Source organism: Crocodylus siamensis, chromosome 5, assembly GCF_052110815.1.
Source record: "Crocodylus siamensis isolate JL-2025a chromosome 5, ASM5211081v1, whole genome shotgun sequence".
Classification (NCBI taxonomy): domain Eukaryota; kingdom Metazoa; phylum Chordata; order Crocodylia; family Crocodylidae; genus Crocodylus; species Crocodylus siamensis.
Window position 1 is genome coordinate 1,314,503 of NC_143399.1, and position 25,235 is coordinate 1,339,737.

Consider the following 25,235-nt stretch of genomic DNA (forward strand, 5'->3'; position numbering starts at 1 on the left):
CCCAGGGCTGGGCACAGCCCGCCGGGCGCCCGGAGCTATGAGAGGGCTGGTCCGAGCCCCTCGGCCCCTCTCCCACCTGGCTTGGGGGCCTGCCCCGTGGTGCCGGCACAACACAGCCGGGGCTTGGGCCCTGCCCTGGTCGCTGGGCGAGGCAGGGACCAGCCCGAGCCCGGCTGGGCAGGCCCCACGTTGGCCTGCACCCACATTCCAGGCCCGCCCGGGGCACGGACCGGCGGGCACCAGGCACTTTACCACCAGCTCCACTGCCCAGGGCCGGGGGAGCCTCCACGCGCTCAGCCCGGGCGTGCCCCCGGCGGTCTCTGTCCGACCCGGTCCGCGCACGGGGCAGAACCGGGACGGGCCCCGGGTGGGCGCGTGGCCTTGCCCGGGGCAGGGCGGCTGCCTGCGGGGCCGCGCCCCGGCGACTTTTGTACCTGTGAATGTCTGACCCTTTTGGAGCCTGCGTCGCCGCCGCCTTCGGACTTTTGTATTTAATAAAGTTTCCAATGTTCGGCCGCCGCTCCCAGGCCTGTGCGTGGGGTGGGGGCAGAGGAGCCCGGGGCCTGCAGCTCCTGCGACGCTGCCCGCCCGTGCCCGCCGTGGGGCTGAGGGCACCCTGCTCCCGGGGGCGCGAGGCAGGAGAGGCGTCCGTGCCGGTGGGGGCCGGGGACACCCCCGAGGAGGAGGGCAGGGCAAGGGGGGCACTGGCGCCAGGTGCCTCCTGCCCACGGCCGGCGCGCAGAGGCAGAGGCCGGGGCAGCGGGGCCCTCAGGGGAGGCCTGCGGGCCCTCGGCGGGACCGCGCCAAGGCCCAGCGCTGTGGTGCGCGGGGGAGGCGAGGAGCCCGGCGCGGACACGCACGCTGGAGCCGGCCCTCCCCCAAAATGGCGGCAACACTGGGGCTCCCGGCCGGCGGGCGGCCGCTCTCCCCGCGCGCTGGGGGGCGCCCCACCTGCGGCGGCCGCCGCGCGGCTCGGCCCTTCCCCTTTAAGTGGGGCGGGGGGCGGAGCGTTTCCAAGGAGACGGGAGCGCTGCCGGGACGCGGGGGGAGGGGGGCTCGGGCTGCGCGGCTCGGGCGGGGCGCGCCGGCCCATGCAGGCCCCCCCGGCGCTGTGGGCGCTGCTGGCGGCGCGGCTGCCCCCGAGCGAGCGGCCGCCGGCGCGGAGGCTGCTCGGGCCCGAGGGGCTGGAGCGCTGCGCCGAGCTCCGCGCTGAGGTAGGTGCGCGGCCCCGGCCGGCCGGCCGGCCCGCAGCGCCCGGCCCCGCCTGACCCCCCGTGTCCGCCCGCAGGCCGAGACGCTGCGCGGGCTGTGGCGGGACCTGCGCGCCGCCCGCTCCCCGCCCCGCGCCGGGGCCGGCGCCGCCCGCGCCCTGCTGGGCGCCCCCGGGCCCCTCAAGGAGCTGCTGCGGGACGAGCTGCGCGCGCTGCTGCTCCGCCTCCGGCACCGCGCGGCCCGCGAGGGCAGGTACCCGGCCCGGCCCCGACCCCGACCCCGACCCCGGCCCCGGCCCGCGAGCCCCGCGTCCCGCGCCCACACGGCCCCTCGCACCGCCTCCCCGCAGGGACCCCGACGAGGCCACCGCCAAGTACGGCGCCCGCGTGCTGCGCTTCGCCCGGGGGGAGGCAGGCGGCCGCCCCGGGCCCCTCGGCGCCAGGTGGGTCCCGGCCCCATCCTGCCCCGGGCCCCGGCCCGCGCAGTCCCCGGTGGGAATGGGGGGGCTGTTTGAGGGCATTTCCCCCTCTCCTCTTGCCTCAGGATTTGGGGGGCCCCCCCTTGCTCAGCAGCACTGGGTGCCGGCAGGGATGGCGTGGGGCTGTGCCCATGCTCCAGCTCGCACCCCCCTGCAGGGCCCTGGCTGTGGGGTCGGGCCCCTGCGCTCGGGCTCAGCCCGGTGCCAGATTTGGGGTCAGGAAGGGGTTTCCCCCGGTCCTGTCCCTGCAGCAGGGTCCGTGGGCCGGTCGCTGTGTGCGGTGCCCGGGACGTGTCCAGGAGGGCCTGGCCTGGGCCGGGGGCAAGCTGTCACCCCCGCGGGGCCCTGTTGCTGCCTGCTCCGGGGCCCTCGGTGCGCTGCACCCCAACCCCGGCCCACCCTGCCTGTGTCCTGCCTCCAGCCCGGGCCCCAGCCTGGCCCAGCGCCTGGAGCCCCTCCGGGACCATCTGAGCATCGCCCGCCTGCCCGAAGTGCTGCCCCAGCTCCGGTGAGTGAGGGGGCCGGGCTGGGGCTGGGGTGCAGCCTCGGGGCTCACATGGGAGGGCGTTGGGGTCCCAGCGAGGACACGCGAAGGAGGCCAGGCCTGGGCAGGGGCAGGCCAGAGGGGAGACGCCAGAGCGGGGACAGGAGATGGGTTTGCAAAATGGGGAAAAGAAAGTCACTGGGGATTTATTGCTGACAGCCTCGCGCCAGACGAGCCCGAGGGGTACAGCAGGAGCAGAGCAGTCAGTTTAAAACCAGCGAAAGGCAGTTCCCTGCCCCCATCACGCCATTGAAGGATGGGAGGCTTGCGGCCACCAGATGTGCCAGGGTCTGAGAGTGCAGCCACCAAGGGAGGGGACACGGGCTGGGAGGAAAGGGTCACCAGGAGCCATCGAGCACGGGAGCGAGGGGCACGGCTGCTGCATCAGCCCTTTGCTGCTGGGGGCTGCAGGGGGGAGACCCAGGTCCCCCCCGCCCAGCCTCTGCTCTGCCGACGCGCAGCGCTGGGCAGGACGGACCTGGGGCTGACCCAGGACGTGGCCGGTCTGGGCTGCACCTACCTAATGCTGACCCCCGTGCCCAGGGCCCTGCTGGCAGAGGAGCACCGCGCCCTGGAGGAACTGGTTGCCCACCTCCAGGTAGGGCTGTGCCTGGCTGGGGGGGGCAGCACGGCATGAGACCTGCTCAGACCCTGGGTTTACCCTCAGTTTCGGGAAGTGAGTGGGGGGCCAATGGGTGAGTTTGCGGGGTGGGATGCCCGGACACGTGGGTTCCCTCCCAGCTCTGTCCTCCGTGAAAGCTGGGCACAGGGTGGTGGTGCTTGGGCTGGTGGCATCAGTGCCCGCACTTAGAGGCCAGAGCTGCTGCAGCCGCCGGGGCTGGGAGCCAGGCTGGCACTGCCCTAGGGGTGGGGGGTGTTGTGTGCTCATGCCCTCTGACGGGGGTCTGGTTTGAGGGGGTGCTGACCCTCCCTCTGCCCCCAGCGCTGCCTGGAGGATGAGCACCGCGCTGCCACAGGGAGCCTGGAGCCAGAGCCAGAGCCCACAATGGCGGGTGAGTGGGGTGGGGGAGGCGCCCCAACCTCTGGGCATCCCTGGCTGAGGTCTGGACTGCCCTGGGGGGCTTCACAGAAGTTTCTGGCTGGAAGGGACCTCAGGAGATCGTCGGGTCCAGGCCCCCTGCTCTGGGCAGGAAAGGCTGCGGGAGTCAGATGATCCCAGCACGGTGTGCATCGTCTCCCTTGGAAGATCTCTGGGGTCGGTGCCTACCTACACCACCGCACCGGGTGTCTGTTCCAGAGTTTGCTCACACAAACCAAGAGGTTTTTCCTTATATCCAGTCTGAACCGCCTTCTCAGAGTTTATGACTACTGCTCGTGGTTTTCCCCTGGGGCACTTTGGTGAATAGTTGTTTGCCTCGCCCCCAATGCTCTCCCCTGATACAAGGCTGCCACTAGCCCCCCCTCCCCGGCCCACCAAAGTCTCCTCTTTTCGAGGCTGAGTAGTCCTGTATCTGTCAGCCTTGCCTTGCATGACTTGCTCCTCAGGCCTCTAACCATACAAGTGGCTCTTCTCTGGACTCTCTCGAGCTTTACCACGTCCTTGCTGAAGTGCGGCGCCCAGAGCTGGATCTGGTGCCCCAGCTGTGGCCTCGCCAGCGCTGAGCAGAGCAGGAGAACAGCTTCCGTAGTTTTCCTTGAGCTGCATCACTGGATGCAGGCCAGCGTGTTGTTTGCTGTGTGGGGATGCTTGTTGGGGGGCACAGAGACAAGGGAGCCCTCCTCCCTTCCCGCGGGCGCCAGGTGCCTGGGCGCAGCGCAGCAGGGTCAGGCTGGAGTCAGGGAAGCCGCGCTGCTGGAGCCTGGCGGCCAGGGCACGCCCTGCCTGGGGCTGGGGGAGACTCTGTCCCCAGGGGTGCAGGCAGAGGCAGGGGCGAGGCCTGGGGCTGTGTCAGGGGTGATGATTGTGATGCTCAGAGGTTGGATACAGGATTCATCCGGGCTGGCTTGGACAGGCCTGATCCTGCCACGGGTAGGGCTTGGACTAGGCATGACCCTGCAGGTCCCTGCCAGCCCCGCGGCTCTGGGATTTTGCTGGGAGATGGATGCAGCTGGGCCTCATGGCTGGCGGGAACATGGCTAGGGCTGCAGTGGGGTGAGTTGTGGGGCGCGGGGCTGCAGAGCAGAGCGGAGGTGTCTGCTGTCCCTGGGCTTTGGGCTTTGCTGGCTGTCACGTGGGGCCAGGGAGGCATTCCCACCACTTGCTGCGGAGGTCAGGGGTGTTTAAGCCTCCCCCAGAGGCGCTGGTGGTGCTGCAGCCCAGGCTGAGGATGGGGACCGGGCTGTGCCAATGCTCCTGCTGGCACCAACCTGCAGGGTCCTGCCCCCGTGCTCAGGCTCAGACCAACACAAAAAGGAAGCTTACAAGAAGTGGAAACTTGGACAAACACCCAGGGAGGAGCACAAGAGCATTGCTTGGGCATGCAGGAATCCAGTCAGGAAGGCCGAAGCACAACTGGAGTTGAAGCGACAAGGGATGCGAAGGGGAACAGGAAGGATTTCTACAAGTAGGTCAGTAGCAAGAGGCGGATCAGGGAATGTGTGGGTCCCGTCCTTCATGGGGGCGGCAACGTGGTGACAGAGGGTGCAGGAAAGCCTCAGTGCCCTTTTAGCACCCGGACTACTGCACTGGGCAGCCGGTGAGCAGCCCTTGGCAGTGAAAGAACAGGTTAGGGACTATTTAGAGAAGCTGGATGTGTGCAAGTCCATGGGGCCAGATGGGATGCACCCGAGGGTGTTGGCTGATGATTGCAGAGCCACTGGCCATCATCTTTGAAAACTCATGGAGATCAGGAGGGGTCCCAGATGATTGGAAAAGGGCAAACATGGTGCCCATGTTTAAGAAAGGGAAGAAAGAGGATCCAGGGAACTCCAGAGCAGTCAGCCCAACCTCAGCTCCTGGATGAAGCAGATCCTCAAGGAATCTGTTTTCAAGCACATGGAGGAGACGAAGGTGATTAGGAGTTAGCATGGATTCACCAAGCACAGGTCCTGCCTGACCAACCTGATGCCTTCTGGGATGAGGTGACTGGCTCTGTGGACCAGGGGAGATGGGTGGATGTGGTGGACCTTGTTTTTAGCAAGGCTTTTGATACCAGCTCCCACAGCATTCGCGCAGGTGAGCTAAGGAAGTCCGGGCTGGATGAGTGGACTGGAAAGTGGATAGAAAACTGGCTGGATCGCGGGGCTCAGAGGGTAGCAATCAATAGCTTGATGTCTAGTTGGCAGCTGGTGTCAAGTGCAGCGCCCCAGGGGTTGGACCTGGGGCCAGTTTTGTTCAATGTCTTCAGCAGTGAACTGGAAGATGGGGGGCAGCTGCCCTGGAGGGTGGGCTAGGATTCAGAGTGACTGAGACATGGGAGGACTGGGCAAAAATTTCATGAAGTTCAGCAAGGACAAGTGCAAAGTCCTGCACATAGGAGGGAGCCTGCACCAGGACAGGCTGGGGGTCACTGGCTGGGCAGCAGCTCTGCAGAAAAGGACCTGGGGCTTAGAGTGAGTGATAAGCTGACCGGGAGCCAGCAGTGTGCCTGCGTCGCCAAGAAGGCAACAGGCATCCTGGGCTGCACGGGTGGGAGCGGTGCCAGCAGATTGAGGCAGTGATTCTTCCCCTCCATTCAGCACTGGGGAGGCCACAGCTGGAGTCCTGTGTCCAGCTGTGGACCCCCTACAGAAAGGATGTGGACACATTGGAGAGTCGAGCAGCAGCCAACAAAAATGTTCCAGGGGCTGAGGCACAGGGCTGGTGAGGAGAGGCTGGGGGAACTGGGCTGACTGAGTCTGCAGAAGAGAAGACCGAGGGGGATTGAACAGCAGCCTTCACCTCCCTGCCGGGGGGTTGGAAAGAGGACGGAGCTGGGCTCTTCCCAGTGGGGGCAGATACAGGACAAGGAGCAATGGGCTCACGCTGCAGCAAGGGAAGTTGAGTCTGGATATTAGGCAAAACTTCCTCACTAGGAGGTTGGTGAAGCACTGGAACAGGTTACACAGAGGCGGAGCAGTCTCCATCCTTGGAGGTGTTTAAGACACCGGTAGACAAAACCTTGTCTGGGATGATGTAGCTGGGGCTGGTCCTGCTTGGAGCAGTGGTTGGACTGGATGTGACCCCCTGAGCTCCCTTCCAGCCCTCATCATGCTGCTGCACTGGGGCAGGAAGGAATTTCCGCTGGGACAGACTGGTCCGGATGGGGTTTTTGCTTTCCTCTGCAGCAAGGCCATGGCCACTGCCGGGATCTTGCAGGTGCCTTGACTCCCTTGGCTGTGGCAGGACACTGCCAGCGTCCCCGAGAGCAAGGCCGGGGACAGGCTGTGGCTGCACACAGGGCTGGGCGGTGCGGGGAGCAGGGCTGACCAGGGGGTTTGGACAGGGCCTGGATGCACCGTGACCCCCCCTCCCCCTGCCAGCACATGGCTCCTCAAGACTCTGATGAGCTGTGGGGGGCAGGTGCCAAACTGGGGGGTCTGGGGCTTGTGGGGTGCTGCCCTGACATGGGCAGGCACGAGGGCCCTGGCCTTCAGAGCAAGGGTGAAGGGATGGTGGTTGCTGGGGGGCCTGGGGTGTTGTGAGCTCCCCCAGGCCCACCCCTGCCCTGCCCCACAGAGCTGCAGGAGCAGCGCAGAGCCATGGAGCGGGACCTGCAGCAGGGCCGGCCCGAGCCCACACCCAGCCACGGCCACGGCCACGCCTGGGGGCCAAAGCCCAGCATGACCCTGGCCCCCCCATCGCCACCCAGGTAACCCCTGTGGGAGGGGGGGCATTTCTCAGGGAGCTATGCCTCAGCCTTCCCATATGGGAGCCCGAGGGCTGCAGGTTGGCAGTGAGGGGAGGACGAGGGCTGGGAGGGAGGGGCATCATCTGCGGTGGATGCAGGGCAGTGAGCGTGGGGTGCAATGCCCCCACTTGTGACACCCCTTTTCCTTTTGCAGCTGCCCCCCAAGCCCGAGGAGCCCAATGCCATCCAGAGGAGCTGCCAGCCCCCTGCCTGGCAGCCAGGCCCCCCCAAGTCCCTGCACAGCAGCCCCCACACCCCCCAGCCCGGCAGCCAGGCCTGGACTGACTAAGGCACCCACACGCCAGCCCCTGGTGCCAGGCCCTGGGCCTGACCGGACCCCTGCCAGCCTGTTCCCCTACCCCCCCTCAGCGCTGCACCCCCATCGGCCCCCCTCCACCCACCACCGGAGGCTGCTGCCCTGCAAAGGCCCAAGCTAGCCGGTGCCCCCCACTTGCAACCCTGGCACTGCCCAGTGCCTGCACTCCCGGGCCCCGCTGTGGGCTGCCCTGACCCCTTCCCCCTGCCCTCAACCCCCAACACGGGGGTGTGCACCCACCGCACCACCTGGGCCGCTGTGCCCCCACCTCCCCACACACCTGTACCCCTGGGGCAGAAGCATGGCTCTGCCCCTCCACCCCTGCGCCAAGGACGGGCGAGGCGGCCGGCTGGGAAGATCCGTTTCATTAAAGGCGAGGGAATGGGACCGCCGCGGCGCGGCCCTTATTGCTACTGACTAGATGGGCGGGTGGGGCCGGGCGCCATGCAGGAGCCGGGAGGGGAACGTGGTGGGGGGCTGCCGTTGCACACAGACCCCCACCCCCCAACACGGGTTGGAGGACCTGCCTGCTGCTGGGGGTGGTCGGCCAGCCCCACAGCCTGGTCCCCTCTTGTGCTTCTCATTAGCAGCAGCTTGTGTGGGTTGGGGGGGAGGGGGGGAGATGCCCTTGCTGCCCCCCCCCCACCCCTAGCACCATGGGGCTGCCCCCCCCACCCCCGCGGGCCAGGCTGGACGTGCCTCATACCAAGTGCTGGACTGTAAAGTGCTTCTGACGCCTCCCTGGGCACCACGTTGCCCCCCCAACCCCCTCCCTCACTGTGCGGGGGCAGCAGGCTGCGGGCACAAGCCCAGCTGGCATCAGCCTAGCCCTGCCAGCATGCAGTGACCCCCCTTAAGTGCATAAGGGCCCCCCCAAGCCCGTAGCTCCCGGGGGCCCAGGCCAGCCGGCAGCCCCAGCCCGTGCCGAGGCCTCCTGGCTGCACGGGGCTGGCATCCACCTCCCCCAGCTCGGGGCACGGGGGTCCCGCCGGGGCACGGCCCCGCACCCCTGCCAGCAGCAGCCGAGCCCCTGCCTCGCGGGTGCAGGGTGGTGGGGCTGGTGCCATGGTCCCAGCCCCGCGGGCGGGAGTTGTGTAAACACAAGGGTTAACGGACACCACGGGGAACCGGAATGGCGACGGAGCCGGGGCCGGAGCCGGCGCCGGTCACAGTTTGGAGTCCTGGCTGTGGGCCGAGCCCTTGCTGCCCGGCAGGGGCCGGGCCAGGCCGGCGTCCTCGCTCCGCACCTTCTCGGGGTGCAGCGGCTGCACCTCCAGCGCCGACTCAGTGGCGGGGCCAAGGGCCGGGGCGTAGCGCCCGCTGCGGTGCTCGGGCAGCGCCGGGCCCCAGTCCCGGCTGGGTCGCGTGGCGTTCTTCACGCGCTGCCGGGAGGAGACGACGGTCAGCAGCCGTGCGGCCGCCCCTGCCCCCCACGAGCCCTCGGCGGCCCTGCCAGGGCACCCGGCACTGCCAGCACGGGCCCACCTGCAGCAGGGTGCTGCCGTCGGCACGGCAGACACGATACAGGGCGTAGGCGGGGATGCAGAGCACGGAGGACAGCGCCATGAGGAAGCCGACGGCCACGGCCCAGCCCGGGTAGACATAGTCGTTGTAGGTGATGGGCCGGTATTGGATCACCGTGAACACCAGGATGAACTGCGGGCGGGAGCCGGCGCTCAGCATGCTGCGACCCACTCCTGGCCCCCGCCCCCTCCCCTGCTGCTGGCTGCACCCTGCAGCAGGCATCGCCCCCGCCCCGTCTTGGGGGGGCACCGCTCCCCTGCTGCCCCCGCCAGGCGCCAGCACTCACGAAGATGATGGCCGGGGAGAAGAAGCGCCAGCAGATCTGGAAGAAGAGCGGGGGCGGGAAGCCCAGCATCATCTCGATGTCCTTGAAGTAGTTACGGTGCCCTGGGGGGGCAACAGGCAATCAACACTGGAGGGGGGCTCCGCCTGCCCCCCGGAGCAGTGCCCGGCTCCGCGTGCTGCCAGCATGTCACACACCTGCACCACCTGGCCCAGGTGTGACACAGAGGTGGGAGCAGACCCTAACCCCCACCTCTGCCCCCTGCCGAAATGGGACCAGGACCGACCCCAGCCGAGGCTGGGACCCAGGAGTGCGGGGCAGCCCCGAGGAGCACCGGGCCCATGTCTGGTACCTACCGTAGACGTACATGATGGCGACACACATGATGCAGGAGATGACGACCAGGGAGAAGCTGGCGGCGTAGTTGTCCATCAGCAGCAGCCAGTAAATCCCGGCCTGCAGGAGCACACAGGGCAGGTGGGCTCAGCACGTTGGACCCGGGATCAAAGCATCAACCCCTGGGGTCAGGGCAAAGCCTGCCCCAACCCAGACATGAGCAGCCCCTTGCCAGCTCCTTGGCCCCCTACCCCTAGCCCAGACCCCCAACTCCATGGGTCCGGCCTGTGCCAGGATACGGCTGGGGCCATGCACGGCCAAGGCCCACCATGAAACTGCCAGCCCCCCGGGGAGGACACGGGCGCAGAACAGGTGAGGGCCTGGGGCCGCGGGCGCAAGAAGAGCGTGGGTCCGAGGAGCTGAAGGAGGGTTCATAAAATCCCAGAGCCACAGGGCTGGCAGGGCGCGGCGCAGGGCGCTGTGGGGTCCCATCCAGTCCAACCCTCCCCGAGCGAGGCAGGATCAGCCTCATCCAAACCAGCCCAGACAAACCCCGTGTCCAACCTCAGAGCAACAAACAGTCACCCCGGCACAGCCCCAGGCATCGCCCCCGGGATATGGGGGGGCTGCAGCTGCCAACATCCTGCTGCAAAAAGGGGGTTCCTAAATGTTCCTGAGACCCCAGGCCGAGGCCATGCCCCCACTGCAGAGGAAGGCAAAACCCCTCCCCAGTGCATACCAGTTTGACCAGAGTCAAACTGCCCCAGTGCTGCACTGGGTGCTGGCTGTCATGCCCCTCCAGCAATGGAGAGTCCCCCTTCCCTGGCATCTCTCTCACTGCTCCACCACTGAAGTGTTTCCTGATCCGACCTAAACCTGCTTTGCTGCAGCTTCAAGCCGCTGGGTGCATCCTCCCTGCAGCGAGACAAGGTGCTCTCTCCTCTGTCCGGCAGCTCAAGAGGCGACATGGCCGCAGCTGCAAATACCCGAAGGCGCCTTTTCCACAAGCTGAACCGGGCGAGCTCTGCCAACCTCTCCTTCCAAGCCCTCGATCATCCTCGTCTCCTACGTCTGGACCCTCTCGCCTGTTCTCTAAAACGTGGAGCCCCGACTGGCACACGAGGCTCTAGATGAGGCCTGGCCAGCACTGAGCATCCCTAATGCTCCTACTGATGCAGCTCCAAACCATGGCGCCTTTTTGTGCAGCTGCCTCACTGCACTCACCGAGTCTGCGATCACCGAGACTCTCGGGTCCTTCTCCGCGGTGCCGCCCAGCCGGGCATCCCCTATTCGGTGCATGCTCCTTCTCCCCAAGGGGAGCACCTTGCACTCGTCAGCACTGAACTCCCCCCAGGTCGCTCCTGCCTGGCTTTCCGATCTGTCGGGATCCTTCTGCGTTGCACTCCCGGCCTCCGTTGTGTTCACAGTCCTGCCCCCCACTCTGACGTGGCAGGAGAGTCCAGCCAGCCCTTTGCAGCGCCCAGACGTAGCTGCTCCTTGGGCAGTGGCTCTCACGCTTTGCTGACTCCAGGTCCCCCCTCAAACAGTCACAGTGGAGCTGGCAGAGGTCACATCCAGTCCAGTCCTCTGCCCGAGGCAGGAGCAGCCCTGTCCCAACCAGCCCAGACAAACCATCTGCATCAGACTCGACCCTGACACAGCACCTGCCCCTACCCCCAGGGAAGCATGGGGGCCGCAGCAGCCAACGTCCTGCTTGGATGACGTGTTGTCAGTATTCGCTCCAGAGACCCCAGGCAAAACCCCCATCATCCCTTCCTGGCCCCAAATCTGGCATCGGGTCCGACTCTGAGCAGAGGGGCAAGCCGGGGCCTCCAGAGTTGGCACAGCCCAGCTGAAGTCCCCAGCCCGGGCTGCGGCAGCACCCAGTGCCTCTGGGGAGGCTTCAACCCCCCCGCACATGGGGCAGGACAACCAACAGAGCCCAGAAGCCTGTGCTGCACAACCACTTCTTGAACCGCGCCAGCGATGGGGAGTCCCGCCTTCCCTGGCATCTCCCCCACGGCTCTTGACAGTGAAATGTTTCCTGGGACCCAACCGAAACCTGCTTTGATGCAGCTTCAAGCCACGTCCTGCTCCCTGAAGCGAGAGGAGCGGAGCTCTTCCTCTCTGCCACGGCAGCTCATCAGGTCGGTGCATGCCCCCCTTGGCACCTCTTCTGCAGGCTGAACGTGCCCCGCTCTGTCAGCCTCTCCTCGCCTACCAAGCCCTGGAGCATCTTTATCGCCCAGCCCTGGATCTTCTCTAACATCTCCTCGTCCTTTTTAAAACATGGAGCCCAGGATGGCAGTCTCCAGCTGAGGCCTGGGCACTGGCAGGCAGTAGCGCTGTCGCCTCCCGTGCCTCGCACCTCACGCTTCTGTTGCGGCAGCCCAACACTGCACCGGCCTTTTGTGCAGCCGCATCATGCTGCAGACTCCTACTGACTCCCACACAGTTGCATCCGGCCAGGGGCCTCCACTCTGCATTGGTGTTATAAATACCAGGTCTTGATGCTCCCTTGTTCCTCCACTAGAGAAATCCTGGAGCCTTCTTCTGTTGCGAAGAGCTCAGCGCACCCAAGCCAAGTAGGAGGCTTCAGTTCTGGATTTGTTTGAAACCCTGGGTCGATGCTAGGTTGATGCCCACCTCCCACTGCTAGTGTGGCATGGCACCCTGCGGCACCCCTGAAAGGACCTCCAGGGCCCCTGGGGCAGCCCGGAGAACCCCTAGGCTAGACCATCCCTGACGACCCCTGGGCACAACCGCTGTTTGTCACGGCCAGGGATGGACAGAGACAGAATCACAGACAATGAGGGTTGGAGGGACCTCAGGAGTCGCATCCAGTCCGCCCCCTGCTCCAAGCAGGACCGGCCCCGACTACATCATCCCAGCCAGGGCTTTGTCTAGCTGGGTCTTCAACACCTCCAAGCATGGAGAGTCCACCACCACTCTGGGCAGCCTATTTCAGTGCCTCACCACCTGCCTAGCGAGAGAGCTTTTCCGAATATCCAACCTAAACCTCCCTCGCTGCAGCTTGAGCCCATTGCTCCTTGTCCTGTCATCTGCCCCCACTGAGACCAGCCCAGCTCCCTCCTCTTTGCAGCCCCCCTGCAGGGAGGTGAAGGCTGCTATTCAATCCCCTCGGTCTTCTCTTCTCCACACTCAATCAGCCCAGGTCCCTCGGCCTCTCATCAGTCATGTGCCCCAGCTCCCCCGTACCCCTGTCCCACAGCTCTAACAGGGACCGGGGTTGCTCCATGGGCACTATATGGTATGCACCGGGAGGCCGAAAGCCTGCGGGCACGGGCAGCCGAGTGCCTACCTGGGTGGTGAGTGGGATGCCCAGCAGGAAGCCGACCACAGCTACGCCCAGCGTCACCAGGGTTTTGCGCCGCAGGATCCACTCGTTGTCGATCTCATCCACAATGGCCGTGACCAGCGTCTCCAGCAGGCAGAACTGCGCGGGAGCTGCTGTCAGGGCAGGGGGGCCTGGCGCTGCCCCAGCCTCCCCTGACCCCAGGGCAACGGGAGCCCCGATCTGGGCAGAGCCCTGCTCCCACCCCCTGGGGTCCCTCTCCCCCAGCCTTGCACTTGGGAGCCCCTCCACCACCCCAAAGCCAGGGGCCGTGCTGCCCCCTCCCTACCATACCTGCGTGCCCAGCCCCAGCAGGATGAGCATGAAGAAGAAGAGGACGGACCAGAGGGGCGAGACGGGCAGCAGGGTCAGAGCCTCGGGGTAGGCCACGAAGGCCAGACCAGGGCCGTGGTCGGCCACACGTGACACGTCCACGCCCAGGTGATGCGCCATGAAGCCCAGGATGGAGAAGATGACGAAGCCGGCGTAGACGCTGGTGGCGCAGTTGGTGATGCTGATGATGATGCTGTCCCTGCGGGGGGGCAGAGGGGGGATCAGCGGGGCCGGGGGGCAGCCGGGGGGCTGGGCTGGGGGTCTCACCTGTAGCAGTTGTTGTGGAACTTGTTGTAGGAGGCCATGGTGATGAGCCCGCCCCAGGCGCAGCCCAGCGAGTAGAAGATCTGGGAGGCAGCATCGCCCCACACCTGCCAGAGGACAGTGTTACTGCGGCGACAGCCCCCCACGGTGTGCCCCCCCATTCCCAGGGGGCTGCGGGCCAGGAGTGAGGGGTGCGGCCAGGGCTGGGATCCAGCCAGCGTGACCCCAGATGCCCCAAGTGCTGGTGGCCAGGCTGGGTCCGAGCGGGGCACAGGGTACTGGCGTGACTGCCCCCCCAGGCAGGGCATCCCTGGGGTCGCCACCAGGCCCAGCCCACCTTGGCATCCAGGATCTTGTCCCACTGGGGTGTCAGGTAGTAGGTGATGCCGCTGACGGCGCCATCCAGCGTGATGCCGCGCACGAAGAGGATGGTGAGCACCACGTAGGGGAAGGTGGCTGTGAAGTACACCACCTGCGGCGACGGACATGCGGACGTGTCAGCTGCGGCCACCCCCGGGCAGGGGCAGCCCCGGGACAGGGGTTTGAGGGGGTGCAGCGGCCAGACTCTACTTGCTTTTCCGGATGACTTGACGCCCTTGATGAGGCAGAGGAAGACGACAACCCAGGAGACGCCGAGGCAGCCCAGCAGCGGCAGCCGCACCTCGCCCAACTGCCCAATGTCGTCCGACAGCTGCAGCACGTACCGCCTGCCGGCACAACCATCAGACGCGCCCGGTGCCTGCAGCCCGGCCCCAAGCCCCTACCCACAGGCTCCTAGCGTCCCCGTGGCCTGGGTGCCCCCATGCCCACCCCCATGGCAGCCATGCCCCCACCTCCAGTACTCCTCGCTGGGGCTGGTGCGCTTGAGCGTGTGGTTGAGCAGGCGGGTGAAGTTGTGGGTGGGCAGGGCACCCGAGCGGTTGCTGGCAGCGTCCAGGACACCGGCGCAGTCGCCCGTGTTCCAGGCGTTGCCGCAGTAGGTCCAGGGCAGCACCCGTGTCATGGAGGCGAAGAAGTAGTAGAAGGCGACGCAGATCACCACGTTGTAGTAGATGCCGATGTAGGTGGAGACGACCATCATCCCGCAGCCCACGCCTGCGGACGGGGCCGTGAGACACGGGCTGCACTGGCGCAACACGCTCAGGCCAGCGCATGCAATACACGTATGCAATACAACTGTGCCACCCCAGCGTGAGCCACACCAGCACTTGCAACGCGTGTCTGTGCAACACTAGTGAGCAGTATCACTGCGTGCAACACAGACACACTCATGCAAACAGCACCATGTGTAACATGGGCGTGCCTCACACCAGTGAGCAGCACCAGCTCATCCAACACGAGTATGTATGCACCACACCAGCACACGCAACCCAAATGTGTGTGCAATGGGAGCACACGAACAGCAAGAGCATGCCCATCTAGTGTGTCAGGAGCATGCATGCAGCTGAGAACAAGCGCGCTCTCATGCAGATGCTGGAAGGGGGGACTGTCACTGGGGCCATGTCGATACAAGGTGCTTACTGCAGAGTAGCTCGTTACTACTGCCCCGTAGCTTCACGTGGCCCAAACCGTGATATGACACTACTGCACAGTAGTAACAAGCTACCGTGCACTGAGCGCCACGAGGAAGCTGTGTGGGGTTGCTACTGCGCAGTAACAGCTGTGCAGTCAGTGTCTCATGCAGACACGGCCAGGGTGGTGGAGAGGCCGAGCGGGCGAGAAGCCTGGTGCTCGGGGTGGGCCGAGCTGCAGCCCAGCAACACTTGTGCGAGACAAAAGCTCCTGGGCTGGGACTGGGGGGCTGCATGGGTGCACTTGTGACCCCGGTTGGACTCCTGCTCCTCCCAGAGCTTAAACCCAAGGGCCTGCTCGTAGCAGCAGCTGGCCGTGGCAGCTCTTATAGCCAGGCTGTGCTGACTTCATGGCTCACTGTCAACCACCCGATTCCTGCTAAACTCTTCGCTCCACAGGTGGGAATGCCCCTCTCCTTCCTCGCTGGTCTTCAACAGCTCCACTAATCTTCTGCAATGAACTGCTCCTTGCCACCGCTTTCATCCCTAGCTAAACACGAGCTCGGGGGCAGAATCGGGAGCTCGGGCGAACATTAACTGGGGCATGGAGGTGACTGTCAAGGCGCTCAACTGTGTTTTGCAAGTATGTTTAACAACTCCAGGACCGACGAATGCAGTGTCTTGGGAGCCTTTTGCCTTATTGACATGTACTCTGTCACACTGCAAACGAAGGCATGTCCCAGTCAGGTCGGGGTCTTTTTTGCTTCAAGCTTCAACTGAAGGCGACAGCCCCAGGCCCCGAGTTTGTGAGTGAAGCTTCCAGTTTCTTTTTAACTGGAGAAAAATGCGTGTTGTGTTGGATGAGATTATTTGGGGTCAGGCCATGCCCCCACTGCAGAGTAAGGCAACCCCCCCCCCCAGTCTGGACTAGTCTGAGCTTGGGGGAATCCCTTCCTGTCCCCAGTGCAGTGTGGGACTGAGCCCGAGCGCAGGGGCAAGACCCTCCAGCCGGGACCCTGCAGGGTTGGTGCCTGCAGAAGCACTGGCCCAGCCATGTCCCCATCCCAGCCAGCACCCAGCGTTACTGAAGGACAGTGTGTGCATTTGGGGGCAAACATGCAAGGCAGCACACCTGTGTACAACACACGTGCGTGGGAGCACATATGCCCAGGACAACAGGCCTGAGTGTGCATGAAACATGCATAAGACCCAGGGCTCAAGTGTGCCTGTGAGCACTGTGATGCACATGCTGGATTAAGTATGTCCGTGCACACGTGTGTGGGGGGAAGCATGCCCATGTGCACACACATGTGCAGAGATAAGTATGCCCATGAGAACTGTGGTGCGTGTGCACACATGTGCCAGGGCTGAGCGTGCCTCTCCGCAGCATTACATGTGCACATGCACGTGCTGGGGCGATTGTGCCGTGTCCCATGGGGTGTGCGCACATTATGTGTGCCAGGGTAAGCCTGCCCATGGGCTCCACAGTGTGTGCATATATGTATGCCAGGCTGAGCCTGCCCGTGCTCCCCATGGTGTGTGCACATGCATGCACTGGGCTGTGCGCACCTGTGTGTGCTGTGGTGCGTGTGCCAGGGGGTGCTCACCTTTGAAGATGGGGCAGACCTTCCAGACGCCGAGGCAGCCCTGGCTGGCGAACTGCCCGAAGGAGAGCTCCATGAAGAAGAGCGGGATGCCGCAGAACACCAGCATGATGAAGTAGGGGAACATGAAGGCACCTGGCACAGGGGGGGCAGGTTCAAACCCTGGCACCCTAAGCCCGGTGTCCCCAGGCTGTTCCCACGGACCCGACACTGCAGGGATCACGGGGAGGGGGCAGCACCCGCCAGCCCCAGCCGAGCCCAGCCCCCCTGACCGCCCGCTGGCACGCACCCCCGCCATTGCGGTAGCAGAGGTAGGGGAAGCGCCAGACGTTGCCGAGCCCCACGGCGTAGCCCACGCTGGTCAGCACGAACTCGATCTGGTTGCCCCAGTTCCCGCGCCGGATGTTCTCGTCCCGCTTGGCTTCCTCCCCGGGCACCGCGCCGTTCTGGGGACGAAAGGGGGGGTTAGCACGGACAGCCCCGGCCCTGCACAAGCCCCCGGCGCAGCCAGCGCACCCTGCCGGGGGGCAGGGACAGAGCAGGGCTACGTCCCCCCCAGCGGCGGGCAGGCGGCGGCCGCAGCTCATACCAAGCAGAGCCGCCGCGGCCGCACAAAGGGGCCTCTGTTCCCGTGCGCTCGCCCCCCCCAGCACGGGGGAGGGGGGGCCAAGCCGGATACGCCCCCTCCACTGCGGCCAGGGGGACCCCCCTCACTCCTGGGCTGGCAGAGAAGGTGGGGGATGGGACCCGGGCGCCTGGGTTCTCCCTGTCTGCAGAAGGGGAGCGGGGGCTGGCAGGGCATTGCACCCCAGATGCCCGGGTCACGCAAGGGGACAGGATGGGGGCTGGTGCCCATCTGGGCTCGCCATCCCCACTGAGACCGGGCTGCGGGATGACCCGAGGCCCATGGGCAGCCCGAGGCCAGGGACGGAGCTCAGTGGAGAAAGGCGCTTTGTCCTGGGTCGGCCCCTGCTCCCCCCTGCGACGGGGCGGCCTCACACCCAGCAAACAAAGGAGCCGGCCAGCGGCTGCACCGGCCTGGCCCCCACCTCTGGGCTCCACGGACACCAGGGCCACGGCCAGCGCCGCACATGCAGGAGTGAGGGCCCTGGCACAGCCCTGACCCCAGCCACTGGATGGGCAGGGATCTCCCACCCTGCCCTGAGCCCAGCGCCCATCCGTGCCAGCACCCAGCTCCAGGGCACCGAGCCGCCCGTCTCCCCCCCCGGGGCCCTGTCCCCTGGCCTGGGATGGGCACAGGGCAAGGCCCCCATACGTGTGTGCATGCATGTGGCTCCTGCCCCTTTCCCGCCTTGCATGCTTGCGTGCGTGCGTGCGCATGTGGGCTGGCACAGGCGCGGGCACCTGACCGTGTCATTCGATTAGGCGGGCAGCGAGGCGGGCACCGCGCCGCCGGCCCCAGCCATCTGCTGCCCATGCCGCACGCGCCGGCAGGGCACCGACCGGCTGCGACACAGCCCCCGCGTCAGGCTGGCCGGGGGGGCAGAGGCCTCGGGAGGGACTGGATCCTAGCCCTGACCCTGCTGCCAGAAGTGTCCCCTTGACCCCGGGCAAGGGACCATGGGGCTGCTTGGCATGCGTGTGGATTCCCCGTCTTGCCAGGGGACCATGGATAAGTAGGCAAGTGTGTGCAGGCATGTGCAGGCACGTGCAAGCATGTGCAAGAGTGTGCAGGTGCCCTAGAGCCAGGACCGCCCGGTCCAGGCCGTGGGGAGGGGCTGAGACAGCCGACCCCAGGAAACGGGCACATCTGCCCCCTGCCCCGCACAGGGGGTGGGTGAGGCAAGACTCCCCCAGCCCTGGTGGAGCCCTGTGGCTCTGTCCATGGTGCTGCCCCCCCACTGGCACTGGGCTGGCACCGCCTGCCCGAGCGCGCTAATGCAATGGGGCTGCGGCCCAGTAGATCTAACGAAGCAGCTGCTCGGCCTCGTTAGTAGCCCGGTGCAGGAGCCCGTGTGCTAAGTGCGTGGGGGGGGGGGGGGGGGGCGAGGCAGGCCTGCATTCCCCTGGGAGTTGGAGCCAGGAGGGGGTGATTGCAGGCATACACAGACACGTGCGCACACGCATGTGTATGCATATATGTACATGCATGCACATACACACACACGTGTACTATGCACATGTGTACATATGTCTGCACACACATCTGCACATGTAATATGTGCATGCACATCTGCATGCACATGCAAATACACATGCATACACACACACGGGCACATGCACATATGTCCACACATGCAGGGGGGCACAGGGCACTGGGGTAACCCCACGTCCCAGCATGCCCTACTCGCACCTGAGCACCAGGCCAGGCCGCGCAGCATGCTGGGATGCACCAGACGGGCAGTGGAGACCTCCTGCGTTTGCACAGAAACCCAGCTCTGGCCACAGGGCTGGACCTGCCTCCTCCAGCTCCAAGTGCCAGGCGGGCACCGAAGGCCTCCCCGTGAGCGCACGGGAGTCCCCATGCAAGGGCCCCGGGGCAGCCGCACCAATCAGATGCAATCATCCAAAGCAGTGCATAACACAGCTGAGGCCGTGCCCCCCCCAGAGCCCCCCACTCATCCATCAGCCCCGTGGCAGTGCCGCTTTTCTCATGCTAACGAGCCACGACAGAGCACAAAGGCGGGTGCCTGGGCCCCGTGCCCACGTCCCCAGCATCCGGCCACGCAGCCGCCCCGGGATGGGCCCGTCCCGCGCCCTGATGGATGTCCAGGATGCGGCCGGTTCTTCCGGCCCCCGCTGCCCGAGAGGGGCCAGGCGGCCCCCACCAGCACCGGAGGGAGCAGCTGGCCCAGGCCCGGGCCCCTGCAGCTCCTGGGGTCACCAGGCCCTGCCAGCGACATCACGGCCTGCTGCTGCGGTGCCGGCAATGAGGTCATGGGTGGCAGGCCACGGGAGATACAAAAAGCTGCACTCACAGGATGCAGAGAAGTGCTGGGGGGCTTGGATGCATGCGCACACGTGTGTGACATACACCGTAGTGCAGACACCCCTGTGGGCCGTCATGGCCAGCCCGGCCAGCCCCAACAGGCTGAGCGCCACTGTCCAGCAGAGCCCGCAGCAGGTCATCGGTAGGCTCCAGAGTCAACCGGCGCCTGAGCCGGGGGTGTCACAGCCAGGCAGGCAGAGACACAAACCTGTGGGCACCGGGGGCTGGGAACGAAGCCCTGGCTGGCATTCCCGCAGGGCAGGGGTCTGGGGCAGGACGGGGGCAAATAGAGGAGGGGGGTCTCAGCCTGGCGGGGGGCACAGCTGGGCAGGGAGGGCTGGGGGCATCTTCCATGGGCGCTCGGGGGGCCGCCCCACCAGGTGGAGCGGGGGCAGCAGGGCTGAGCTGGTGCCTGCCCCAGGGCTCTGCCCCCCCCATAGCAAGCCAGGGGAGAAGCCCCAATCTCCCCCAGCCCCACCCAGAGCCATGCAAGGGGGGGCAGGAGGGTCCCTGCAAGCTGCCCCCAGCCTCCTCCCTGCCCCGGAGCCCCCCGGCCCCTGCAGCCACTCACCTGCTCGGGGGGGGCAGGGGGGGAACGGCCGCCGGCTGCCGCCATCCCGGGGCTGCTCCTCGCCTCCGCGCCGGCCGCGGCATTCGCACCCGGGGCAGCGGGCGGCGCGGGGCAGCGAGCGTGGCACCGCCCCCCCGGCCCCCCCGCCGGCTCCTGGCATCTCGCCCGCACGCTCAGCACAGCGTGCCCCCCCACCCGCCGGCTGCAGCCTCGTTACTGCTCATTAGCGTGATAACGAGCCCCAAAGCAACAGGGGCCTGATCCGGAAGCCTGCCAGCGCAGGACAGAGGAGGGGGCTGGGGGCTGTGACCCCCACCCCTGCCGCCGGCGCCAGGCTGTGAGAGCAGGACCGGGCCGGTCCCTGCTGGAGACGGGGACCCCCCAAGTGCCCCTGGGGAAAGGGGTCGGGAGCGAGGGGCACTGGCAGGGCCGGGGGGGAAGACTACACGCCAGGAGTGAGGGGCACCAGTGTGACTGTGCCCCCCCGCCCCGCCCCGCCCCGCCCCTCAGATTTCAGCGCGGCCCCCAGGGCCGCACCGCCCTGGTTCCAGCCCCAGTCTTAACGAAGCCTCATTAGCAGGGACAGCTTTTGGCAGCCCCCCACCCCACTCTGTGGCCCCCCCGCGCCCTGGGCTGAGCTGGGGGGGGTGGGGCTGGGCCTGTATGGGGATGGGGGAGCAAGGCCCCGCAGGTCCCTTCAAGGTGGGGTGGGGGGGGCATCACATGCATCTGCCACCGCTATTTAAATCCTGCCCTCGCCTGCCCCCCCGGCACCTGTTCCCGTCGCGCCACGGACATACCAGCGGAGGGAGACGGGACCCCGGTGATGTCACGGCCGCCCCCACGGCAATAGTGATAACCCCGACCCCTCGGACGTAGGAGGGGCAAGAGGGGGGTCCCCAGGAGCCCCCCAGGACAGGAGGGACTGTGGATCCCAGCTCCGTGCCCACTCCTGATGTCATCACGTCTGTCAGTGACATCACCACCGTCTCCGCAGAGACCCCGGCAAGGTCACAGCCCATGTGGTCTGGGGGCGGGGGGCCCTTGCCATGGCGCAGCCGGAACCAGAGCCCGTGCAGCCAGCGGCACACGCCAGACCCCGGTGACGTCCAGCCCTGACCCCCGACCCCGCGCTGGCCGCAGGCACCCCAGCTGCTGTGCCCAGGCGGTGCCAACCCGCACCCCCCAGGGCAAGCTGCCCGGGCGCCAGCGAGGCATGAACATGGCGGGAGGGGGGAGAGGGAGGCTGTACAGACCATCTGGGGCCCGGGCACGGGTGGGGGCACACGCGGCGCCACACGTGAGCGACACATGGGCCTGCACCGGCCACCATGCAGTGCCACACATGGCATGACCCACCCTGACCCCGCGTACAAGCTCCTGCGGGCATCACGGTGCTCCCCGCCGGACCCTCCGGCCTGGGGCTCTGGTGCCGCACCCCCCTGCCCTAGCTCGGCCCCGCACATGGCCCGATGCTGGGGGCCACGGAGAGGCGGGGCAGGTCCATGCCCACACGCTAAGCCACGCAAGGCACATGCATGCCAGGCATGCACATGCAACAGATACATCCAGCACACACGTGTGCACCAAGCACACACACGCAGCTCGCTGGGCACACGCATGTGCACCAGGAACATGCATGCGAGAGCCCGACCAGCACCTCCAGGACACGGAGCAGCGCCGGCCCCCAGCCCCCGGCCTGGGCGCACACCCCCGCCCCAGCTCCAGGCGGCCCCCATGGCCAGTGCTCCCCCAAGACCCCCCACGCGGGAGGAAGACCACCTGCAGGCCACGCCACGCCCCCCCCAGACGGACTGGGGGGTCCCTGCCGCCCCCAGCCCGAGCGCCGCGATTCTCTCCGGGCACTCAGGCGGAAAATCCCCCCTTGGTATTCTGGGCAGGCCGCGCCGCCGGCAGCCACTTCCGCCCGCAGCCCCCGCGCCAGCCTCGCCGGGGGGGCTCCCCTGTGGCCCCCGCCTGCCTGCCCACACCGGGGGCACCCCTGCGGCCCCCCCGGGTGCCAGGACCTCTGTCCAGGGCAGCGCCACGGCACCGCGCTCCCCTCCACCAGCCTGCGCCCCCCCCGCCCAGCACCTGAGCCGACCCCCAGTGCCCCCCCGCAGCCACGGCCGTGCCAGGGAAGCTGCCCAGGAGTCGGCACAGGGAACAAAGGGACGTTCACAGCACAAGACAGGACGTCCCGGGAGGAAGGGGGCGGCCGGCAGAACCCCCCCTCCCCGCCGTGGGCCACAGCATGGGGGGGCCACACACGGCATCGCTCCCACCCGGGGAGGGCACGGTGCCCCTTGGCCTCTGGCCAGCGCAGGAGGCGCTGGAGCCGGTCTCCTCCACCCAGGGCGGGTGCCCATAGGCGCCAGGACTGAGACCCCGGGGGCGGAGGCAAGACCTGCTCCCACTCCCACAGGCCCACCCCACGGCTCACACTGGGCCTGTGGACACACGTGCACACGCAGTCAACAGCGGGGACGCACGCTGGCATGCACATGCCTGTGACACAGAGAGACACGCATGCACGCAGCACAGGCACCCGTACTGACAGGCAGAGACATGCACACACACCAGTGCACATACACACACACACAAATATGCACGTGCATCAGTGCATACACCCACTTGCCCTACACCAATGTACGTACACACATGCACATCAACACCCACATGCATCAGGGCATACACGCACGTGCCCACACACACACGTGCCAGCATGCATATACACATGCAGTGGTACGCACACGCACACATGCACGCACCAGTGCACACAGCTCAGTGGGAGCCGTGGCCCCGGACGGCCCCTGCTCTGCAAACTCCCGGTGCCCCTCGGCGGGGGCAGGGGGCTGCTGGGGGGAGCCTGCTCCCATGCAGAGCTGCAACCCCACCCCCCAAGGAGCAGCGGCAGGGGAAACTGAGTCAGGTGGGGTGGGGCAGGGCTGGGAAGCAGCGCCGTGCCCCCTTCCTGGGGACGGGCTGTGCGGGTAGCCAGTGCCAAAAATAGCCTGGCAAAGCAGCCTGACCAGAGGGGAGGGGGTGGGCAGGGGGCCAAGGGCACTGCCCGGGCCCGCTCCCCTCCGGGGTTCCCACGCGCCTGTGGCGGGGGCACGACTGCACCTGCTGCGGGGCTTCCCCAGCTCCAGGCGGCCCCTGCCCCGGGCCCGCTGCTTGGGGCGATGCGGGGAGCACCCGGCTGCCCGCTCCCCCCCAACCCCATGTGCACACATGTACACACACACACACGTTTGGACACACAGACACATGCACACACATGCACCGCCAGCAAGGGAGATGTCAGCCAGGCCCAACAGCACCGGTTGCCGGGACCCGCCAGGACGTACCGTGGGGGGCGCATGTGCAGGCACACGGGGGGACACGGGACGTACACGTGCGTGGCCGCGAGCAAAAAACTTCCCAGGGCCTCCTGGCCTGGCTCCCGCTGCCTGGGGCACCGGCTATTTTGGGAGCCCCGCGGGAGGGGGAGGGGGGCTCTGCCACGGCGCAAACCTGCTCCTCCCGGCCCCGCGCAGCGGGGAGCCCACGGCGGCGCGTGGCCTGGGGCCGGCGGGTGATAAGGGCCGAGCGGAGCAGCTGGGTTGGGCGATACCCACGGCCCCGCCCGGGGCAGGGAGCCCCAGGGCTGCAGCGCATGCTGGGACAGGTGGAAACCGAGGCGTCAGCGGGGCAGGACCCACGCAGGGGCTCGCCCCGCTCCGGCTGCGAGGCCGGGCGGCTCCTAAGCCCTCGCCAGCGAGGCCCCGGGGGAGAGCCGCGGTGTCCAGGCGTCTTCCCCCACCGACCCCCGGCCCCCAGCACTCACCAGCAGCCCCTCGCTGCTCTTATCGGCCATGGCGGGGCCAGTCGCTGCCGTCCGTCCCGCTGGCTGGCGCCCGGCTGGCGCGGAGACGTGGGCCTGGCACGGGTCAGTCCTCAGCGCGGGGAAGCTGTGGGGGAGACGGGTGTGACGTGGGGGCCGCGGCCCGTGGCCCTTCAGCTCCCAGCGCGCGGGGGCGGGGGGCTCGGCTGCGAAGTGGCACCCGGGAAGAGGCCTGGGGCTGGCGGGGCGTGAGGGGCTCGCAGGGGGCCGCCGTCAGGGCCAGGCGCTGGCAGGGGACCGCGTGGCGCTGCCAAGCTGGGGGTGCGGGGGCAGCCGCGGCAGCCGGCGGCGATTGCCTTGCGCCCCGCCACGCCGCGGAGCCGGAGCCGGGGGCTGCCCGCAGGGGCGGGGGCATCGTCCCAGGCGCGCAGCCGCCTGCCCGGCTCTGCCTGCACCCTGACGACGTCCCCCCGTGCAGTGAGGTCATCGCCCCAGCTGTGACATCAGCCCACAGCAGCTCGAGGCTGTCCCAGGCTGCGGCCCCGGGCGAGGGTGCGCGGGCGGGGGCCGGCGGGACCAGGGCAGCCTGAGCGCAGCAGATAAGCGGCAGACGGAGGGGAAGGGTGCGCGGGCCCCCACAGCCCCGGCGAGCTCCCACCCCGGGCCGGGCGGGGTGCCGCTCCCTGGACCCAGGGCCCCCCAGCACGGCCGGGGGGTGGGGGGCCGCAGGGCTCTGCCCCTGCCGCGGGGCAGCCCCCCAGCACGGGGCAGCGGCCCGGCCCGGAGGCCTGGGAGCCCCTGCCCCACGGGGGGGCGGGGCCGGGGCCCCACGGGGGGGCGAGCGGAGCCCAGGGCCGCTCGGACCCAGAGCCGGTAACCCCCCGCCCCGCCGCGCGGCCCCTTTAAGCCGGGGGGGCGCGTTGCGGCGCGGCGCGGCGCGGTGCGGGCGCGGGTTACATCAGCCGCCACGTGGCCCCGCCCCGCACGTGCGGCCCCAGCGGCCCCGGCCCCGGCCCCGGCCCCGCTCACCCGCTCCATGGCCCCGGCCCGATCCCGGCCGCGCTGCGGGCCCGGCGCCGCGGCGGTGCGGGGCGGGGCGGTGCGGGGCGGTGCGGGGTCGGCGGCGCTGGGCTGGCAGGAGGCGGCCGCGCCCCCGGCCCCGCTGCGGCTCCGGCTCCGGCTCCGGCTCCGGCTCCGGCTCCGGCTCCCGGCCCCGGCCCCGGCCCCGGCCACGACTACCTCCGTCCCCGGCCCGCTCCGCTGCCCGCGCCGCCCCGCGCTCTCCGCCGCCGCCGCCGACTTTCGGGCAAGTTTTGGCGCCGGGGGCGGAGCTGTCTT

The 25,235-nt window shown here is 67.7% G+C and overlaps 2 protein-coding genes across 10 annotated transcripts; one reads left to right on the forward strand and one right to left on the reverse strand.

The window, feature by feature from the left end:
- The first annotated feature begins 303 nt into the window (after positions 1–303).
- Positions 304–15,842, forward strand: CCDC24 (coiled-coil domain containing 24). Of its 8 annotated transcripts, none has more exons than XM_090049332.1 (9): positions 304–1,214; positions 1,289–1,464; positions 1,562–1,654; positions 2,112–2,198; positions 2,778–2,832; positions 3,178–3,247; positions 4,589–4,763; positions 6,853–6,985; positions 15,406–15,842. In XM_090049332.1, exons 1-9 carry the CDS (start codon positions 441–443, stop codon positions 15,451–15,453), a joined length of 1,611 nt encoding a protein of 536 aa, XP_089905458.1. In that variant the 5' UTR covers positions 304–440; the 3' UTR covers positions 15,454–15,842. The 8 variants fall into 8 exon arrangements, with proteins under 8 accessions (XP_089905458.1, XP_089905455.1, XP_089905461.1 ...); XM_090049329.1 differs by lacking the exon at positions 15,406–15,842 and adding an exon at positions 7,179–7,462; XM_090049335.1 differs by lacking the exon at positions 4,589–4,763 and having other exon boundaries at positions 15,406–15,837.
- Positions 7,691–25,235, reverse strand: SLC6A9 (solute carrier family 6 member 9). 2 transcript variants are annotated; one of them, XM_090049328.1, is made up of 14 exons: positions 25,137–25,235; positions 23,901–24,024; positions 16,840–16,996; positions 16,554–16,685; positions 14,269–14,530; positions 14,010–14,142; positions 13,773–13,907; positions 13,439–13,542; positions 13,133–13,370; positions 12,806–12,940; positions 9,504–9,603; positions 9,151–9,251; positions 8,826–8,996; positions 7,691–8,722 (listed from the first exon to the last, which is right to left on the reverse strand). In XM_090049328.1, the coding sequence occupies exons 2-14, from the start codon at positions 23,928–23,930 to the stop codon at positions 8,507–8,509; spliced, it is 1,914 nt and encodes a 637-aa protein (XP_089905454.1). In that variant the 5' UTR covers positions 23,931–24,024; positions 25,137–25,235; the 3' UTR covers positions 7,691–8,506. The 2 variants fall into 2 exon arrangements, with proteins under 2 accessions (XP_089905454.1, XP_089905453.1); XM_090049327.1 differs by lacking the exon at positions 25,137–25,235 and adding an exon at positions 24,927–25,130.

Excerpts from the sequence above, each read along its gene's own strand:
- SLC6A9 (XM_090049328.1), bottom strand. The coding sequence starts at position 23,930 with ATGGCCGATAAGAGCAGCGAGGGGCTGCTG. Across the intron at positions 14,143-14,268 it reads CCCAGCGAGGAGTACTGGAG|GCGGTACGTGCTGCAGCTGT; the intron begins GTGGGGGCATGG and ends TTGTGCCGGCAG. Across the intron at positions 8,723-8,825 it reads ACGGCAGCACCCTGCTGCAG|CGCGTGAAGAACGCCACGCG; the intron begins GTGGGCCCGTGC and ends TCCTCCCGGCAG.
- CCDC24 (XM_090049329.1), top strand. The coding sequence starts at position 441 with ATGTCTGACCCTTTTGGAGCCTGCGTCGCCGCCGCCTTCGGACTTTTG. Across the intron at positions 1,655-2,111 it reads CCCGGGCCCCTCGGCGCCAG|CCCGGGCCCCAGCCTGGCCC; the intron begins GTGGGTCCCGGC and ends TCCTGCCTCCAG. Across the intron at positions 4,764-6,852 it reads GGAAGGATTTCTACAAGTAG|AGCTGCAGGAGCAGCGCAGA; the intron begins GTCAGTAGCAAG and ends CCTGCCCCACAG.